The following is a 21,956-nucleotide window of genomic DNA, read 5'->3' as shown; positions in this document are numbered from 1 at the left end:
AGCCACTGAGTAAAAAAAAATTTGATCTTCTAAACCTAAACTGATAATTCTCACGGGCTCTATCTCTGTGTGTCAGCCAATCCAATATTTTACTGTTGGACTTTCAAAAGGCATGGCTCCCCTTAGGCATACAAATGCGATTCACTGATAAATGTTCTAGTGAGTTACGGTCTGGGCTGGAAAGCGTTACGGTCTCACACTGTCTGATATGCACATGCCAGTGAAACCACATGGAGAACTACACACACACACACACACACAGTCACACTGAAAACACACACATGCAAGCATGCGCTGTCAAGGACACACACAAACACAAGGAATATAGCACTCTGAGATGGTAAATCAGAATGCCAGCACTGAACTTCAATTTCATTTCACGGCGCTGCTGCAGAGTCAGATCGTAACTTACAGCCGGTTACTTACACAGACACACACTTAAAGACATACATGCATGCATGCACAGACAAGGGAAGTCATAGATGCAGAATGATAGGGCCACACTCATGTGAGAACCAGATATATTGTAAGTTGAAACGCATGGATGCACACAGGCTCACACAGCTGGTTCACCATAATCAACATTCATCAGTATTCTAATCTAGCCAAGAGGGTGTGTGTGTGTTTGTTTGTTTGTTTTATGGGTTGTGTGGTTACTAGATGTGTCAGTAGATACTGTGTACCTGTCTGAGACTGTGTGAATGTCGGTCTGTTAACTGTGTGTTTGTGTGTGCGACGATGTTGCCAACATAGAAGTCCCAGTTTTTACTAACCCAGAGGAAAAATCAAGCCGAGCGTGTGATTATTTAAACATCTTTTCACTTTTATTTTGAAAAGCATATGTAGAGTCTAATATTCGATCTTTGATGTAACGCTATAGAAGAAAAACGAGTCTTGATGCTTAAACAACAAAAAAGTGTATTAATGCTTGCCAAAATGACCTCCGGTATATGAGCGTGTTTCTGATCTGTCACCCATATCTTCGCCTTTCAAAATAATCCATATGACCTTTACAATATTTTTTTTTCATATGACAGTTTTCTGATCTACCATCTCTTCAGCTAGAGTTAGAGTTAACTTCATTTGACATTATCAAAAGAAAAACATTAAATCACACAGCTACAAAAACATCAAGGATGACTGAATAAAAGAACCGACAATCTTGATGTTAAAACGGCAAAGATGCAAGAAACCAGGTGACAAGTTACAACATTATACCTACAAAACCAAGACGACAAATATCATCATTAACAAAATCACTCAGTCAGACATCTAAAACAATAATTATGGCAAAGTACATGCAAATTAGTAGTAGGTAGTGTATATTTTACACTTTCTGTAAAACGTAAACATAGTCTGTTTTAAATGTTTCAGCAAAGGGCTGATTAAGTTTTATTGAACCATTTATTCTTCAAGAAATGCCATGGAAACTGTCCACATGCATGAATTTAATTTAATCTCTAATTTTATATCACCTGCTTGCTTAGACGCTACATGTGTTTTTAAAGCGTTTGTGCACGGCTAGTTTAGCCTGTTAACCTTAAATCACAGCTACTGTATCATCATATTTGAGGCCTTTCTCTCAGTTCAATAAGCCTCGAGCTAACTGGTTCCTCCGAGTCAGTGTCCTCACTTCATCAACAGACATTTGATGATGCTGCAGTAGAAAGGTATAACAGTGTCCGGCTCCGATGGCACTTGATGTTTGAACAAGTAATTCTAGCAGTGTTTAATCAGCTATTTAAACAGCGGGGGCCACTTGTACTCATGAATATCTTCTCTGACACTTTGGCTAATGATAATTTGATCTTTCTGGTTGAATTACGGTTAATCAAGGTGCAGAGGAGATGAAATGAATTTATGAATGTCCGCATTAAGCGAACATTACAACACTTATTCTCTATGTCTCCATCCTCCTTGACTTCTTTTCACTCTATCTCACCGTCTGTGTCTTTGTTTTGTTTTAAACCATCACCTTCAAATTTTTCTTCTTCTCTCCCTTCTGCGCCTCTTTCTGTTTCTCCTTCATTCCACTGGTCTTAACCCGAATTGTTCTTACTTTGACCTTTACTGGTATGTTCAACACACATGAACTCAGAATCCAACCAGCCTTTCTCTTTCTGACCTCTACTGTATTGTGTGTATGTGTACTGTATGACATTATGTTTATGAAGGGATTATGCAAGTGCAAGTGTACTGTATATATTCCATTTTTTTTCCTGTGTGTATGCATTCATGTGTTTATGTGCATAATTGTGATGCTTGACTTTTGTGTGTCGTTTTGTGTGTGTGTGTGTATGTTTGTGAGGCTCATCACTTATGCCAGTTTAGTAAACAGCCTATGGACCTACACATACGGCTCATTTCCCGTGGGTTTGCGCGTGTGTGTGTATGTGTGTGTGTATGTGTGTGTGTGAGAGATATGTGCTTGTAATGTCCTGCAGGTCTTAGCACCAGTGACCTCACAACATGACATTATGTTGGCTCTTTATGATAATGCACTGCTCTGGGAAAACATCACAGGGTTGCATATGAACTACAATACCCTTAGTGCCCTGCAGAACACTACTGAATGAGTGAAACGTTCAGCTTTCCCGAAACGGGTGAAAAGCTAGTTGTGTCTCCAAGGCAACCCCTTGAGCCTTAGTGATCCCTAGTCTTTTTTCCACACTGTAGAATAACTAAGCAAAACATATGAATATGAAATAAACTCTTCACCAAAACATTTTTTGTTGAATTCATACATGACATTTTTAGTATTTTTCTAAACCTTGAAACTGTGACTTGAATTTTATTTTAGTGTTATTTTGACTCATTTGACTTTGCCTTTATCGCAGTACAACTTGTCTAAATTTTAGCTGCTCGCTCGGGTTTTTCTCGAGGGGACTGTTTATTCACGAAGGACAGTGTTAGCTGGCATCAACCTAAATAAGTAGAATAATGAGTAAAAATTGTCAAATTGGAACTATGTGAAGGACACTGATGATTTTCATTCTCATTTGGTAGGGAATAACAGTGTTCTAATGCTGCTTACAATGCCCTGTCTATTACCCTGAGATCAATAGCACTTGAGCTGAATGTCATTATGGTTATTAGGCCTGCTTGCCTTTATGTTGATGAGGCATGAGGACATTATGCAGGGCGGTGTGGGAGCCATGTGCATATGCGTGAGTGAGTACATGAGTGTATTCGTAAGTGTATCTCTGCTTGTATTTCCAGTGTTGCTGTAAGGTGTATTATGCATGTGTGGCATGCGTGCAGAATGCTCATGATCGGCAGCGTGCCACTGATGAATGCTGAAGTTTCAGTAGAATTCAGTAGGCGAGCGGTTTCAAGGTGAGAGGGAGAGAAAGTGAAGGAGAGGGGTGAGTGAAAGGTGAACAGAGAGAGAGACACAGAGGGAGAAGGAGATAAGGGAAAGTAAGGCAGCCGCAGACAGTGGGAATAACTTACAAAGGGATAGATGTAGACAAAGATCACAGTAAATGATAAGTGTGCAGTCACATCTGACACACCTGTCTGAATTTTAGTGGAAACACTTGCTGGCATGCTGGTATTTGTCCAGGTTCCCTAAGCCCAATTACACCCAAACTAGAGCTTGTAGTTTAAAAGATGAGTTTGGCAATAAAATATTTTTTATTGTCCCGAGATTCCATTAAAGACCAAAACCAACATGAATTGATCTTTCAAACAAGTACAGTATTGCCTGTGCAGCCATAAACCTCCATTCATTATCCATCCCACATGCACCATTTAAATATTTAGTAGCCTATTCTCAGCTGTATCAATCCACAGCTGAAAATAGTCCCCAACAAATGCCCTATTTATGCTTATTTGAGTAATGTTTGCTGAAACACTACAGCGCACAGCTGTTTAGGGAATTGCTTTGTCATTTAAAATGTATGATCGTAATCAATTCTTAAAGGTATACAACTTCAGGAGAAACAGTATTGAGAGACAAACTAACATTATTAGGTTTTGGTCTTTTCATGGACTTTGTTTACAATAAGAAAAAATTTGAATAACCTTTAAGTGAGCGTTAAAACAAGGAGGAGGCAAAGTCCTACATCCTGACACCTTGGTGTGTATTATTACACATATGTTATGGCCACAAAAAAAACATAAACACGGTAGCTGTGTTTAAATCATTAAATCAAACATATAGTTTTTTAGGCAGAGGGCAGTTAGGCCATTACTGTATGTTTACATACCAACTTATTTCATGCAGTGTTTTAATGTGTTCCAGAGTCAGAACAGAACAAGGTAGACAAGGGGACAGAGAAAGGTAGAGGAGAAAGAGACATTTTGAACTGAATGAGAAAAACAGGGTGAGAAAGTCGAGAGCAGGAGAACTTAAAAGTTCAAAGCAGGAAACAGAGGCAGATGGCAGGGAGGAGAGTAAGGAGAGACAGGGGTAGAGGATGAGAGATAAAGATAGAGACCGACGGCTGGAGAGTTAGAGGAGGAGAGCTTGGATAGGACAGAAGAACAACAGGGAGAGGTTAAAGGGAGAGGACAGAAATGAAACGGGGAAAGAGGGAGAAGGAGCGAGAGCCGGGGGGTACGAATGGATATCGGAAGGGACGGAGGTAGAAAAAAGAGTGACGTAACCCCAGACGATAAGACGGATGGGATGTAGGAACAGGGGGACAAGAGAGCAGGTCAAAGAACCAGTGCTGTGTAGAGACTTTCAAGGACGTTGGCGAGAAACAGCTGCAAAAAGGTCATTTCAGCAAAAATATTCTAAGGGGCATGCTCCTCGTCAAAAGATTTTTTATTTTAAAACCTGCTTATAAAAACTCCTTTCTGATGACATCAGTTGGAAGAAGATTAGGATTTCACCTTCCTACTTTGATAACAGCTTAATGCCACCTAAAGGAATTTTAGGCAGGGACCTTTTCTAAGTTATTAAATTTCTGAATGATATCTTGATAATATAGTAGATTTAATAACAACAGCATAGTAGAATGATGTTTTTTTCCCCCCAGAAACTCTGTATGAAAGTTACTGCAGGAGAGTATTAGATCTCCTCTCCTCTCCTCTCCTCTCCTCTCCTCTCCTCTCCTCTCCTCTCCTCTCCTCTCCTCACTTTCTTGTCACACAAGGGCACCAGCATCATCATCAAAGCTAACATCAAAGTCAAACTCTATGGTTTTTTGCTAAGATGCAAATAACTTTTTATGTAAATAAAGTCCACTCAGAGTAACTTGGCAGAGGAGGAGATCAAAGGCAATTGGCATTTCTTGCCAGTAGACATGCATATGCGCACACATTATGTGGACTTTGGACTCAGGGAAATGAGGAGGGCGAGGGATGAAGATGACTGGGATGGACAGAATGGAGGAAAAAAGGACTGATAACAGAAAAAAAAATGAGAGAAAGCGAGAACAGCGATGAAGGGTTGAGGAGGTTAAGGGGAAATGAATGACAGACGGAGAGGAGAGAGAACAAGCAGTGTCAGGTTAATGTTAATGGGGACAGGGATCTTGTCATATATAGATGGCTCTGTTGTGGGACATGAAATAAACATGAAACACTAGGTTGACATCTGTATCAGCTACGTTAAGAGGCATGTCTGAGGAGACCGAGAGAAGGAAGCTAGCTCGTGTGAAAAACAGCGAAATGAGAGGCATTGTGGTGAGGAAGAAAGAAGGGAGGAGACAGACAGACAAAGACAGACATTAGAGCAAGGCAAGAATCTTGACAGCATTTGATCCCAGAACAGCGGGGGCACTTTTTTCTTTTTTTTTTTTTCCTTTTCTTTGTAGGCGAGGGCTTTTCCCAAGATACGGATCAATATTTTATTGTTGTTTCTTGTTGTGCTGTTGATCCTCAGTGTTGAAGTGTTAATCTGACGTCTTCACTTTGTGTGGTCATGACAGGTCCTGTGGGACTTATCAACAGTGCAGGGCTACTAACCCCAAGGGTCCTGGCTAAAACCCCCATTAGGCTCACATATATCCCTTAACCCTCAGGGTCACCGTCCCTACAACTTGACTGAACCAATGGACAAAGGCAGTTTTTTTTACTTCTGCCAAATTCTCAATGTTTTCAAAGTAAAAATAACATTTCCCTTCAGTGCCTCCAGAGACATTCAATAACAAAATCTGGCTCACTAAATGGAACGAAATATGACTTTCTTTACCCATGCTTCATTCACTACAAATTAATAAAGAAATTAGATGAGAGCTATTTATGAACTGGACAAAAATAGTAAACAATATTTTCCATTTGGTTCTTCCCTGCCACAGCAAATGTGTCTATTCAATATGCATAGATGGACAATATTAAAAACAACAAAATTAATTGATAAAGATTGAATTCAACAATAAGATGAATGATAATAATTCCATATTCCCATATTCTGTTCATTATATCAGTTGAAAACTTCTATTTCTTGTCGCTAGGAACCTGTATGGCAGAATATGCAGGGATGTCTCCACATAGAATATTTTGCCTCTTGTATACGCTGATGTAATCATAAAGGCTTTAACTTGGACTCTTTCCAATTGCTAGGAGCCTGTCTGCAAAAAGGGCAGTAATCTCACCCTGTAGATATTTCACTTGTTTTTTACCTATTCATATCACAAACAATTAATCTTTGCCTCTGTCTGTTTCTAGTTGCTAGGATCCAGTACGAGCGAATGGGCAGTGATGTCACCATGCAGTGCGGCTCCCTGGACAATGACGCATCAGTGTCATGGAAGGTGAACGGGACGGACGTGAAGGCCCAGCACAGTCTAGAGGGCCCCAGACTGATGCTGACCCAAGTGGCCCTGGGCCACAACGGGCTCTACAGCTGCTTTCAGAACCCACACGGAGAGAGACGTGACACCATCAATCTCCGCATCGGCAGTAAGTAGCCAGACAATTGCCCGCCAAATATTACTTTCAAATAAGACATGATGAATCTTTAATCACCCCAAAGGGGAAAGTGGGTCATTGCAGCAATGAAAGGAGACTGACAGGAAGAAGCTGAGTAGAAATGAGGAAAAAAAAACATTTGGTGCAAACTGACCATGATGCAATTACAACTCCAAAAGAAATATATGAATTAATAATGAGAAATTCTGACTTTTAGCTTGTATGTAAGCAAAGACAGAAATAATAAAAGAAAATATAAAACTTCAGTTGCAGCGCTAATTAATTGTTGTAACTTCAAGCCCTTTGGAAATGTAATACTCATGATCATGTTATGACTTTGTTGTTAGGGCTTTACTGTACCAACTACAAGTAAGTGTTTTGAATGTAATGGGAGAGTTATGCTATAACTTAGCTACTTACAATTTGGAGCTAAAATATAATTAACTTTACATCTCTTCTGAGTCGGTGTAAGTCATACTTTTTGTTACAGCAGAACAGTTGCAAAAATGTTTGATATTTACACTGGGTGCACATTACCTGTGACCCAAATACACTCATTTACATTTATGATGCCAGCTCCACTTGGTTGTTTGTAACATAAACTTGTCACTGAAAGTTTTCTAGTGACTTTTGCGATGCTTTTAATGTTTATAGATGGTTATGGTTTCATGGATGATACAGAAAAAAAGAAAAAAAAATCTTTCTCTCCCATATTACTCAAATGATGCACTATGGATGAAACGTCACTCTGTGCAACAATGTTTTGATTATGGTTGACTATGCTAATTATAGTGTAATTAGAGATGGTGAACAAAGTAGTGAGTTTAGTGTGAAACGAGGTACTTACAACATAGCCGTTGATGTTGACTGCTGTACACTCAAATTTACAATCAAATTTATGGTCAGTTGGTGCAACAGGCTGCTAGCTGATGAATTTGACCAAATGGTTCTAGAATGTCACTGTTTCCTGAAGTTCCAGAATACACTTGTTAGGTCACTCGGCACTAGAAAGTGTGTAAAATGTATTTTTGCAAGTCGTTCACTGCAACTTTGTGTCGCTGACTTTGTTCTGAAGATGGCATGCTGTTGCACTTTGTGGAAGCTGCTGTGTGGTAAAGTTCCAAGTCTCAGGAATACTATTTACGAAATTACAGCCACACTTGGGTTGAATAGATTTACTCATAATTGTCAAGTGCTGACATTATGACTTTGTGTTAACGACATTGCAATATCAATGCTCTTGAATTGCACGAAAGAACGATTGAATGACTGGATTGGCTTGTTAAAATTCCCGAGATGCTGTTTCTTACAGATTATTTGGACTACCCTTCATTTATAAGTGACTATTTAAATATATTTTTGTCGCTTACATAGTAAAACCCTTTAGCTAAATGACAATTTTAATGGCAAGTTATATTTGAATGGCTGTTTCATTTAAAATTTAAATACTAATATAAAACTTGAATTGTTATCATAACAGTCCTTACAGTAGGACTCGTTGCCAGCTGACAAGCTCTAATGATTAGTTGTTAAAATGACATTTGGTCATTTTTCTGTTATGGCCGCTCATTTTAATAATCATACAAAAGCAAAAATGAATGTCAATTTAACAGCATGTCACAGTGGTCTGTGAGTTGGCATTGGCCTCCTTTGAGAACCATTATTCTGATGGTGAAGTTTTTATACACTGGGTGCATAATAATGGTTTTGAGATATGATGGACTTGAAAATGACAAGTACTCCTGAGGATAATTTGGAGTGATAACACCTTTTGTTAAATGTGGTATTTAGCTAAAGTGAAAAAATCCTTATTCGAATACGGATTATCTTTTTAAAGGGAATGAAATTCTTATTTGGTCATTATTTGAAGGTTTTCTCTACGATATAATTGATTTAGACATGATTCTGTGTGGCTAGATGTAACATGTCAGTGCCACATCATTATATACTATTGCTTTTATGAATTACAACTTATATTCCAACTTGTTCATGGATTCCATTGTGTAAAGTCAAGTAAACACTGTTGGCTTTATCTAAGGCAAAACCTATACGAATGCGGTTTCAATTTTATTTATATTACTTATATTAATACCTCAGATTTACTGTGACAACTGCCTCGTCTAATCTGCAGCTGAACCTCCTCTCTCTACCAGTTTGGCTCTATTTGAATAGAACTGTCACTGCAGTAATGCTTCATGATTGATGTCTGCCTCTTTATTCTTAAATGACAGCTTTGAAACTACTTTGCAGTCAATATCGAATTAATGTTTTATTACTGTAGTCAGAAAAAAACAGGGGTGCATTTTTTAAGTTCCAGCGTTTCCTTGCATACAAGTGATCACTCTCATTTAGGTCTGTTGGTAGGGTATACTGTAGAATAGGCAGCATTTGTAAATTAAATTACCACAGGAATCATGCTGCAGCTTATAGCTGGCTACCAGGTGAAATTAGAAATCTCTTTGGTATCAATCATGGCGGGCCACTTAAGAACGGAGCCAAAAGTGACACACGTTTTTGATACACTACCACAGAAAAACCTTTATTCATCACTCCCATGGCATTGAAAAATATGAGCCCCGACCAAGTTTTCTTACACTGTTGTACTGTAGAGCCCACCTCAGGCCTAAATCAGAGAAAGGTAGGTTGAAAGAAAGGCCTTTGGAGAGTCAAAATGTCACCGCAGTAAATGGCTCTACTGTGAATTTGTTACACAGCATACTGTATATAGAAATAAATGACCCCATTTAAGCCAACAAGTTTTTGAAAAAGCGGTCAGGACATGCCACCGTCAGCTAACCAGGAAACCCTGCCCCTGTGTGTAAGCTCGTGCGTTTCCACGCTCTTGTCAACAGTACCAATAGAAAGCCAAGAAAACCTCACATCACGATTTTATCCCTGCCTAATGTTAAATGTAACATTTCCATGCAAATGTTTGATGAATGAGACTATATGGGAGCGTGACAGTTTGGTTAATCATATCAGCAATGATGAATTACTGAATGCTGAAATAATACTGAATTAATGAGAGTTTTATGTTTTGGTAGATTATGTCAGCTGGGTGAATGATACAATGCATAAACAAGCCAGAAGATATGTGTGTGTATATATGTATGTGTGTGCGTGTGTGTGTGAGATAGAGAGGCAAAGAGAGATGGAGAGATATATATTGCATGTCTGTGTGCAAGCTAAAGTGCATGAGTGTGTTTCTTTTCACCCGTCGTAATTTTCTGCATCGTGATGATGCTTTGGTGGTTTCAAACAGTGTGTGTGTGTGTGTGAGAGAGAGAAACAGAGTTACATTGTGTAACTATTCATCAGGGGTCAATTACAAGATTGTGAGAACAATACCTTAGTGGTCTGCCCAGCAGTGAATGTAATTGCCTTGATAACGGTTGGTGATTTTATGACATGTTCAAGGCACACACTTGAGCAACATTGACTTTTCTAAAGTACAGAAACTCAGATGGTCCTCTCATATTCTGCCTGCTTGTTTCTCTTTCTCTTGTTTTTCTCCAATCAGCTTTTTCTTTCTTATCTGTCGTCACTGTCCCGCTGTTCCCTCTATTTTTGCACTTTTCTCTTTTGTTCTTTATCCTGGATCTTTCTCTCCATTTTTATCTGTATTTTTCATTATATTAACTGTCACCTACAAAACACAACGTGTTGTGCGTATACAGTGATAATGACACCATGACAGGCTACACTTGTTGTGATTACCATCATGATGATAGTTTGATTTTATGCAGTGTTTATTACTTACACCAGGGGCTTGTTATGTTTAACACAGAAGTGTTATCAGGAGAATAGCAGAGAGCCATCTGTCTCTGCTTTTTTTAAATCGTTCTGTTTCACTCTTTGTCTCTTTTTTCCTCAAACTTTGTGATTATGTCTCTTCTTCTTTCTCTTTGTCACTTCTATATCCTTCTTATCTTTTTTTTCTTTTTCCATTTCTTTTCCTACATCCATCCTGCCACTGCCTGCTTGTCTCCATTGTCACTCTGCGTCACTCTGTTAATGTCATTCGCCAGAACTCCCATACAAAGCTCCCCCCCCTTCATCTCTCTTTGTCTTGGTGTTTTGGCTTGTAGATCTGTTAGCTGTGTGTTTACACTGGTTTGCATTAAGACAAGAGGACGTCATACTATGACCCCAAACCCGTCTGTGTGTGTATCTGTGTTTGCTCCGTCTTAAATTCATGGAGCGTTTGTGATCTTTCTCCAGGAGTATGTCAACATCATTTCCACGGTTCCAGGAGACCACACGGTTGCGTGTGTCTTGTCTTGTATTTTTATGTGAAAGTATAGTGGCGCTGTGATGTCTGTTTCTCTTCCTCATTGCATTATTTCACCACTTTGTATAGCTGTAGGATGTTTACATTCCGTCAGTTACTTTGAATAGATACAAAGCTACAATTATTTTTAAAAATTACGCATAACTATTGAATCGTGTGCTGGCGTGTGTGTGTGTGTACGTGTGGGTGGATAGGAGTGAGTACTTGTGTCTGTGAATCTGTGTGCACATGTGTTGAGCTGTCACACACATGGCAGGATGTTATTGTCATACAGTGTTTAAAAAAGATGCCTATCTCATCTGTAAGCAAACACTCAGGGGCGCACACATAAACACACACACACACACACACACTAACACACCAGCACCAGAGTACTTGATGGCATCTTTAGACACCATCTTTAAAGAAATGATGTTCAGCGGTAGAGAGATAGAAAGTGAAGGACTGATTAAAAAAAAAAGAAAGTGCATGGACAGTAAAAGTTCATTATAATTTAATAAGCAAGAGGTCGTAAAATTCGAAACCTCTTTGGTGAAATACAACATCCCTTTGCTTTGCTGTCACAACAGAGAAGTTATTGCTGTCTTGCCCTTTTCTGGCTTTGTCCATTCTTCTATCTCTTGCTGTCCTCAATGGCCGTCAGCGAAACAATTTATAGCATCACAACATGGGCTGCAACCACCCAGTTGTTCAGCCTCCCGGCTAACACAACATCGACTGCAGTGGGTCATATATCCAGCCGCTCACCCCGGTGACCTGTGACACAGTCACCCTACAAGACACATAGACTGTGTTCGGAACCACCTACTAACATACTTCCTACTACATACTCAATGAGTATGTACTGCATACTGCCTGCTAAATGAATGTTTAAGTATGCCATTACCAGCAGACCCAGAATGCATTTTGTACCAACCGCCAGCGATATCAGAGATTTTAAAGCAGGCTAAAAGCTGATGTCATTTTGGCTGTAGGACTGTTAATATGTCACTTTATTGAGTTTTAATATTTGATCAGTAACCATGTACACTCTGAATATGTGGTCAGTTTATCCAAATAACGGCTGTTATCTGCTCCGACATTTTTGAACATGTGAGGAGCTGCCCATGGGAGTCATCTCAGCAGAATCCTGAGATGATTGGCCAGTGAACATGTAGTCACTCCGTGGAGAACATGATCTCATGAACTGATCCATGAAGCTCTTTGGTGATTTACTACTGGCTCTAATGTCTCTGCAGCATTTTGATATACGATATAATTTCTTTTGGAAGATAAATGTTAGTCTCACAGATGAAATCCAACACTTGTAGCTGTTAGTTTGTCTGAATGGAAAATGAAGCTTCATGTTTTTACTGGACAGAACAACAGCGCTGCCTCTGGAGCTCTATATGTACAGATATCACCACATTTACATAAATATAAATGTTTTAAAATTAACAGATCAGTTTATATTAAATTAAGTTTTATTTTATTAAGGTACATAACAGTTCAGGTTTTTATTATAGTTACATTACAGACTGAATACATAATTTACTACATTTGTCTGTCAATGAGGTTATTTTTTTTTTTGTGAGAGCTTTGAGTTGAGATTACTTTGTCACAGTACAGTCAGGTAGGTGTGTTGAGGACTTGGCAAGTTCGACTCGGGGATACAAACTTCAGAGGACCGGAGGATGCTTAATAAAATGAAAGTAGACAGGAGTACAAGGAGATGCAGCATAAGGTGAAGAGAGAGGTGGCGAAGGCTAAAGAAAAGGCATATGGAGAGTTGTATGAGAGGATAGACACTAAGGAAAAAGAAAAGGACTTGTACTGATTGGCTAGACAGAGGGACCGAGCTGGGAAGGACATGCAGCAGGTTAGGGTGATGAAGGATGGAGATGCAAATGTGCTGACTAGCAAGGAGAGTGTGTTGAGAAGGTGGAAGGAGTACTTTGAGGGGCTGATGAATGAAGAATACGAGAGAGAGGTTAGATGATGTGAGGATAGTGAATCAGGAAGTGCGGTGGCAGAGTCGAAAATTATAGGATTTTCATTGGGAGTGGCAAGGATGGACAGGATTAGGAATGAGCATATTAGACGGGCAGTCCAGGTTGGATGATTTGGAGACAAAGCAAGAGAGGCGAGATTGAGATGGTTAGGACATGTGCAAAGGAGAGATGCTGGTTATATTGGGAGAAGGATGCCAAAGATAGTGCTGCCAGGCAGGAGGAAAAGAGGAAGGCCAAAGAGGAGGTTTATGGATATGGTGAGGGAAGATATACAGGTGGTTGGCGTGACAGAGGAAGATGCAGAGAACAGGAAGAGATGGAAACGGATGATCCGCTGTGGTGACCCCTAACGGGAACAGTATATATGTCATCTGAATTGCACCATTGCTCCAGGTCATAATCACTATGGCTGCTAGTCACTCAAACATAGCTGACATTCTGACCTAATGTGTTGTTTTTCTTGGGAAGACAGTCTTCTAATATTCTCATGTTCATATGCAAGTCCAGGAATCTGACATCCTGCCACTGATTAAAATAGTTTTCAGTTGTTGAGTCTGTTAGGTTTGACATTCCATAAAAAAAACTTTATTTGACATGTGCACTTGTTCTCTGTTTGTCCCCTTTTAGATTTAATCCATGAATCTTGAAGTGCAGTGTTCAGTGGATGAAATGTTGGTCTACATGCAATAGAAAAAGGTTGACAGTACATGAGATTGATATTGCGGGACAGTTGCCTTGCTCCATGGTAACCATCACTTTCAAAATGTGATGATTTGTTGGAAAGCTGTGAAATTGCAGTGGCACTCCAAACATCGGGCCATGCATATCTAAAAGCTCTGTCGCTGATCACTCCTCATCTTTAGAGCCCATTAGCCAGCTACTCAGGCAGTCAGGGTGCCAGCCAGTCACTCAGCCTGCCAGCTGACACTACACAAGAAGAAATACTTTTTTTTTTTTCACCCAAATTCTTGACAGATAATTCATGGGACAAGCAGGGCACTCTAGACAGAGCACTCCCATTACTGTAATGACAAGATTTTAAACATCTATAATGAAGAAAACATTTATATTGTGAGCAGGAATGGCGTCTGTTTGGTAATGAATTTATACCATAAATCATCACACAAGAAATGGGGTCTAGGTTTGGCATTGACACAGTCTTATAAACAAATCCAGTCTCTCAGAACTGCTCTCAGATCATTCAAGTTCCGTTATGTAAACTTAGTTGCGGTTTAGAATTTTTTCTTTATGCTACAAATGATAACAGAAGTCTCGACCGCCAATGTTGTGCGTGTGGGTTTGGTTCTGAGGCCATTTGGCTTAGGTTAAGGTGTGTGTGTGCATACATGGGTGTGTTTGTGTGTATGTGGTTAGTACTGAGAAAGTTTAGAAAAAATGGACACCTCTCTTAGAAGGTCAACAAAAAATCTACTCTTTATTTCTGCCTTTAGCTTTACTTCAGTTCTCTTTGGAAAGAAACTACCTCTGTCTTTCTCTCTCAATCTAACAAGTATGTAAGTACAAGCATAGTCAATAACAGTGTTGGACAACTGGACGATATATTATAAAAGAGTTCTTTATTGGGGGGAAATGGATTTTAACACATAATATTAAAAACTGCCAAAAGCCAAAAGCTTACACGTCTGGTCACATTTTTAATCTTGGTTACTAATCTAAGAGCCATGAGTCACTGCTTTAATCAAAATTCTGCTTGTTTCTGCCAGTTTTATTTTGGCAAAGTTCTTCTGTGGCTGCTTGTGTTTCGACAACATGTAACATTAGAAATCTTTAGTTTATTTTGTAAAATTTAAAAAAGAAGGATTTTGAAGAAAAAACATACTGATTTCTCAAAGTATGGGACCGACTGCACCGACTAAAATATGCAAACACAAAGCTCACATTTGGATGACTTACATTTGAGGACATTTTAGTGACATATGTTTACCCTCTGGTTATTTCCCCTAACCGTAATGATAATCATAATCAACCTTATTTGAAGGATATGCTATAATTTCAGTCAAATTAAATTGGATAAACTAATTATCTTCACATTTAGATTATAAATCCCTGACCAAGTGGTTAAATCCACTATTTTCCCACAGATGTGGCCTATGAAAGACTACACACACAAACACACAAACACACACACACACACACTGATTGGTTACCTGCAGCTTTACTGAGGATGAGTTGAAGGAGGAGTGAGTTCTCTTGTTAGATTGATGTGCATCTCTTACCCTCAGGCAACTTATTTCCGCACACACACGCACCAATTGATATCTATTTCCTTTCCCTGGGCAGCTTGTTTTTGTGTGTATATCCACGCATACACACACACACACACACACACACACACACACATACACACACACACATACACACACTCAGGGGACCCGTGCTACATCGCTGGGTAATGGAATCGTCTTGTCTCTTTGCAGACAGATCGCTGTGGAGGAGGGTGAACAGGTAGAGCTCCATCTCCTCTGGGACTTCCTGTTTAAACTAAGGAAGTATTTGGCCCCACATGTAAGGCCACTGCTGGAACTACTCAGCTTACATTTTAATTACTCTCCACGCTTGTCCCAGTACTCGCTCAATCATGATAAATAGAAAATACCTGCATGCAGGATTTGCACAGCCTTAGAAATTAATTCAACAGTTTGTCAGCCTCAGCTTGTCTCTCGGGTCTCGTTTCTGTCAGCAAGAGAAGCAAACCAAACCGCCGAAACTTTGTGTGAAATGAGCATTTTAAAGTATTAAAAAGTTCAAATGTGTATTTACTGAATGAAAAGTAGACCTGGAGGCTTTTCAGTACAAACAGGCAATAGTTTTAATCTGAAAATGCCAACCTCATGATAGTAAATCTGATTTCAACCAAACTTGATTTATATTTGTGTAATGTTACCTTAGCTGAACTACCTGGTAGAAATTATGTTGCTAATCTGCGTTACTGCCACATATAATATTTTTGATTTATAAGAAACAGAATCTTGCCTTTTTTATCCTGAGGAATTCGAGATTTCCCGGACACATTGATCCGTAGAGTGACAGAGTCTCACATACTCATCTCACAAAATTACCTGAAATTAATGAGTATATAGGATTTGGCCCATGCAAGGCCGCAGTGCCACCAAACGTCCTTGAGCAAGACTGTGACTTTCTACCGTTCCGGAGAATTTGCACTGTAGCTGACCTCTGACTCCTGTAGAGAAAATATGGCTTTCCTGCAGGAATCAATAAAGTATAAGGTAAAAAAAATCTGAACTGTTGGCCTGGGAGACTAGATGAGAATTTTAAGTGTAAATTGAACCATGATACATCTTGGTTCTCCAGTTTTTGGTTCAGTAATAGCTTGTAACAGGACAAGAAATGTTAAATGAGTTTAAAGGACCAGTGTGTGGGATTTAGAGGCATCTAGCAGTGGCGTTACATCCTCCCCTTCCAAGCATGTAGGAGAACCTACGGTGGCCACTAAACTCGCAAAAAACGTGACAGGCCCTCTTTGGAGCCAGTGTTCGCTTTGTCCGTTCTGGGCTACTGTAGAAACATGGCCTCCGTAGAATAGGACCTGCTCTCTCTGTAGATATAAAGGGCTCATTCTAAGCTAACAAAAACACAACAATTCTTATTTTCAAGTGATTATACACTAATTAAAACATACTTATGAATGTTATATTCCATTTCTTCCAAGTCTGTTCCGCTGGATGTCTGTTCCGTTATTCCACTGTCCTTTCCTTCGGTTTGAAACATTTGGATCGCTGTATCCTTTGTATCCCAACTGTTCAAGGCTGTAGCCATGGAGTCAACACTGGGGAGGGGGACCAAATCTCCTCTCCTCTCAAGTCATCTCTTTTCCTGCTGCTCTCCAGTTATCGCTTCCCCTCTCTTTTTCTCAGCTCTCCTCTCCTCTTCAGGTCTCTGCTCAGTGTGGACCACAGTGACAATACATAGCCAGCAGTTGTTCTTTCCTTAAAATGGCTTGCACCACTGCAATCGTCCAGCCATGTTTCTGGCAGTGTTAAAGGTTTGACTTTGAAATGACAGAGAAAGGCCGAGACGCATCATCACATCAAATGCCATCTTGGCTTTATTTTTGCCCTGTTCTAGATGACACTTTACAGAGTCCCAGGAATTCTTTCTTTGGTCTGCGTCTACAAAGCGCAAACATATCGACTCCTGCTCAAACCCTGATATACCTGAGTGTCATCAATTGTAAGTGCGAACTGGACCACTGGCATTGATGTTAATTCCGACACAGTTTCTTTGACGATTGTGTTGCCCATCAGCTTGGCCTGAGGACTGGTGAAATCAAAGTGAACTTTCAGCCATGTGGTCAGCTCTGCATCACCCTCTGCCTTGTACTTTAGAAGCTGGCTGAAATTCCCACTCTCCTTATCAACACCTCGAAAAGCCAGACCTTTGCCGTGCCAAGTACTTCACACCTCTAACAATCTTCACAAGATTGCTCCTCGTTTGTTGCTGCTATCTTTCAAGCTCACGTGAAAGTTGCACATTAACAGGCTTTGGCTCATGAATCCGAGTCATCGCAGCTAATTTGTGACACTGGGTGTCTTTTTGTGCACTACATTTCTCCAGTGCTTTCTTCCAATTTAGAAAACCAGTCTTGACACAAGCTGAATTTGCAGTCTTAGTTTTATGTTGCAAAGTATTTAACACAATAGAAACAGAGGACCCCCTTCTAAGAGGGGCTGTAATGGAGCCAAATATAATCTTTAAATCATTTCTCCTGAAAGTAGAGTGTCCTATTTGATAGGGTTTGACTCTGTATGACATTCACATTTGGCTGATTTGGGCAAGGTCCAAACTCCTCCCCTTGCTCTCCTGTACCTTCACCTTTGCCCACCTGTCTGCTCTCACGGTGTCAGTCATTGTCTCAAACTCTCCCTCCCTGCTTGATTGTATTATCTGAAATACACATGAGAAATCACACTTAGAGGAATATCTCAGCTTAAATTAACATTAGGATGAGACTGTTGTGATGTCATTATTCAATTTTAACCATCAATATTTACTCCTCTTCTCACTCAACTCCATGTCACCTGCTCTCCCTGCCCCGTTGGCATCCTCATGCTCTCTCTCTCCCTTTCTCTCTTAACTCTCAATGCACCATAGTGAACATGAAAGAAATATTATCAGTAAACACGTGGTGTTTCTTGCCATGATGTTCAGGAATGGATTAATGATCGTTTCTGATCTGAATGGCAGTAATTATTATATCAACAAACATTGACTCATCCCTCTTACTAATGTATACTTTTATCATCTGACTGGTGCTCATTTCCTCACTGCTCTCAACTTACTCTTATTCTTTTCTGAGGCTGGCTAAAAAAAACTGACAAATGTCACTGTCATCTTTCCTCTTGCTCATGATGACACTCACTGTGAATGAAAGTTGACTGTAATAAAACTGCTGGCACTTTAATCACACAAACACTAATAATGCTATTTATCATCAGCGGGTAGCCCTCAGCTATACTGTATAGACTACTATATGATTATGCAATAAATGAAAGCTACTGCTATCTCTACATAAATTACACATGCAGCGCAACATAAATGAATGACACTGTACTCAGACTTCATGTGGGCTTTCTGACAATTATAACATAAGACAGACATTAACGTTAGTTGAATATGCCCGTGAGGACCATTGTTAGTCGCTGGGTGAATTTGTGGCTGATTAACTTTCCAGTTAACTTAGCTCTAATAGCTAACGTTAGCGATGGTTGATTGATTAGCCCTCACAAATCGGCCCATTTTCACCAAAAACGCTTCTTTCCACTCTATGCAATTACTGTCACTTTTTAGCAAAATATTATTCATTTATTTATTAAAATATTATTTAATTACAGTCCCAGTACAAAATGAGGTATTGATGTTAACGTTACCTTTTCATGCACGTCCTGGCTGAAGTGAAGTGCTATTATTGGTACAGTGTTACAATAATAAGTGTCCCATCAACAACTGATGGTAACATTAACGGATCCTAACTTTATGTACGGCTAGCGAGTGGAATATGCTCAGAATGTATGGGCTGTTCGCCAGCTAATGCACGGAATGTATGCTAGCTAGTTAACGTTGTGACAGGAATTTAGCATAACATTGTTAGACAATAACCATTCATAATTTTCATAAAACTTTACAAAACCTATCACAATTGACAGAAATATAGCCTACAACACTCATATTACATTCTAGTTTTCCGCTTTTCAATACATTTGAAAGCAATGAAGTAGAGAGACAGTATAGTGAGCAATGGCTTCTGCTAGGGTACGGCAACACCACTTGGACAAACCACACCCAGAACTGCAGTACACCATACCATACTAGAACCAGTAGTAATAATAATGACAAAGTTTAGTTATGATTATGATTACATTTGCTAATAATGATTTTGGACGGCAATACGTGGTTGCCTGTCGTAGCATAGCAATTTTTTTATTTATTATGTTGTTTATATCAACCCCCCATACCCACACCCCAATATATATTACAATTACGACCCTGCAGATTTTATTCTAAACATCTGAAAGTTCATTCTCAGCATCAGTGTCTGCATTTCTCTCCTGTCTCTCTCTTTCCCTCCATAACCGTTTCTCCTCTTTTGTTCCGCTCCATATCACCAATTTCTTCCCTCTCCATTTTTTGCTCTATTTGCAGGACAACAGCAACTACCATCACTTTATTGCAGCAGACAACCATAACAAATGGGAAAGTGGGCCCGGTTTAAGAAGTCAATGGGAAGCCATGAGGGAAACTCAAACATATTAAAAAAAAAAAAAGAGTCATTGTGTGCTTTGGCCTCTTTGTATCCATTGAGTATCAGGAGTAATCTGGCAAGACAGATTGTTTTCGCTCTCCTTCTTTCTCAATGCTGCGGTTTCAAAGGGAGATGGTGTGGCATAAATCGTTAACACCTGTGGAAAATACTCCAGATTTTACTTTTAAAAATGTTTTGTCCAACCAGTATTTTATATGAATCTTCGTCGAGCATCAGCCTGGAGCTTGTATTATCTGTGGATTCAATGTAAAGGAGCAAGCATCACGTGTACACACTTACTGTACACACACTCATTATGGTTGGAAAGCAGAATTTTAAAGGTTTTACAGCTCAGCCAAGGTAGTCTTTTCTGAAGACTGAAGTCCTTTTTTAAAACATAATTTTTTACTTTATCCCTCCACTACTCTGTTCATCCATCACTCTTGCCCATTACTTTTAACCATGTATCATTTTTCCCTCATCATATCTTAAAATTCTGGCCTAATCCTTTGGTTTCTATCTCATTCTGTTTCTTTCTTTCTTTTCCACTAATCCTCTTATGATGCTCCCTAGTCTATCCCATATCACCCATTACTTTCTCCTTTCCTTGTCATTTTTCTTTCTGTAGTTTGGTGTGTATATAAGCTTCTAATGAAAATCTCACACTGTGATGTTACACTCTTGTGTATTTCTGCTGTCCTCACTGGATACCACATATGCTGGTATGCGTGGTGTGACTGTAATCTCCATCTGCAGTATAGACGATCACACATTGAATACTATCAATCTGTGTTATTTTATCCTTTGTTGTTGTGGTAGTTTTGAGAAATTACTCAGAACAACATCACAGCACATTTTATAATATAATTCTACAGGAAAAGCCATTGTGTTGCAATAAATGCAACTGGTGAATTGTTTCATTTGCAAATTCATTCCTCAAAATTGCAAAGTTTTTCATATTATAGTCAAAACCCGACACCACAATGGGTTCAAGACAAATATATATTTTTTTATTTTTATAAATTAAAATTACCTCTCATACAAACAAATCACGTATCAAAGAATGAATAAATTGTTAAACATTACCAGCTGTGCTTCACTGGAGGTAGCTGAAGTGCTGGATGTTGTTTGACCTGCTGCTCTATTCAAACATACAGTACATCCATACTGTTACACCACTGCATTAAGTCCTTTGTGTCATTCTACTGCATATAAGATAGCATTGTACAAATAAACTTTATTTTATTTGATTAAGACCTACATTTAATTAGTAACAAGGTGTAACTGTAATATTCAATAATAATGATAGACAGCGGTGTAGATGGGAGATCAGATGTAACTTCTCCAGCAGCTGGAGGCTTCTGTAAATATTTCCTGAGTGCATCTGGACAGTTATAGAGTAGATATTAGCCTCTTACAAGCAACAACATGTAGCTGCAGAGTGGGACAAACAACTGCTGCAGCCTGTTGCACCAGCTGTGTGGAAGTTCAAACTTAGTTATAACGTGAATTATTACTAAGGCGTGATTTATGCATTACTAACATAAAAGCTTGCACTGTGGAGATAAGTTACAACATAACTCTAAGTAACAACTAAATATTTACACACATGCTGCTAGGGTAGGTGTCACAGAACTCATTGATGGCAAAACAGCAGTTTTTCTGCCACACAGCATCATATTTTCATTAATTTCTACCATTTTACAACACAGTAATCCAGCAGAGACCTAATTTATTGATATGATATTTCAATATCAATCTAGCTTACTACAATGTGCTATGATGCCAAGTGGCTCATACCAGTTTACATATAGCTGATGCAACCCAGTGCAGAAATCTATGTTTTTATGGATATAGCATTAGCCATTATCACTGATATTAGTCAGTGAAATTTCAGCACAATGCCTTATGTTCTATGAAGGAGCAGTTATCCAGATAGCTCGCTACTGGCTTGCCATTCAATCTCATATCCTTTAATCTGTAAGGTTATCTGAGTTTAGCAGCTATTTTGCATCATTATCTAGCATTA

General features: G+C 39.2%; 1 protein-coding gene across 1 annotated transcript in view; it reads left to right on the top strand.

Moving 5' to 3' along the window:
• Positions 1 to 21,956, top strand: part of cntfr (ciliary neurotrophic factor receptor) — a 228,881-nt gene that overhangs the window by 117,450 nt on the left and 89,475 nt on the right. The window contains exon 4 of the mRNA XM_067574320.1: positions 6,622 to 6,855. Coding sequence (XP_067430421.1) covers positions 6,622 to 6,855 — 234 coding nt within the window. The remainder of the gene's footprint in view (positions 1 to 6,621; positions 6,856 to 21,956) is intronic.

The sequence above is a fragment of the Thunnus thynnus genome, chromosome 19 (assembly GCF_963924715.1).
Source record: "Thunnus thynnus chromosome 19, fThuThy2.1, whole genome shotgun sequence".
NCBI lineage: Eukaryota > Metazoa > Chordata > Actinopteri > Scombriformes > Scombridae > Thunnus > Thunnus thynnus.
This window is presented reverse-complemented; position numbering and strand designations above follow the sequence as displayed.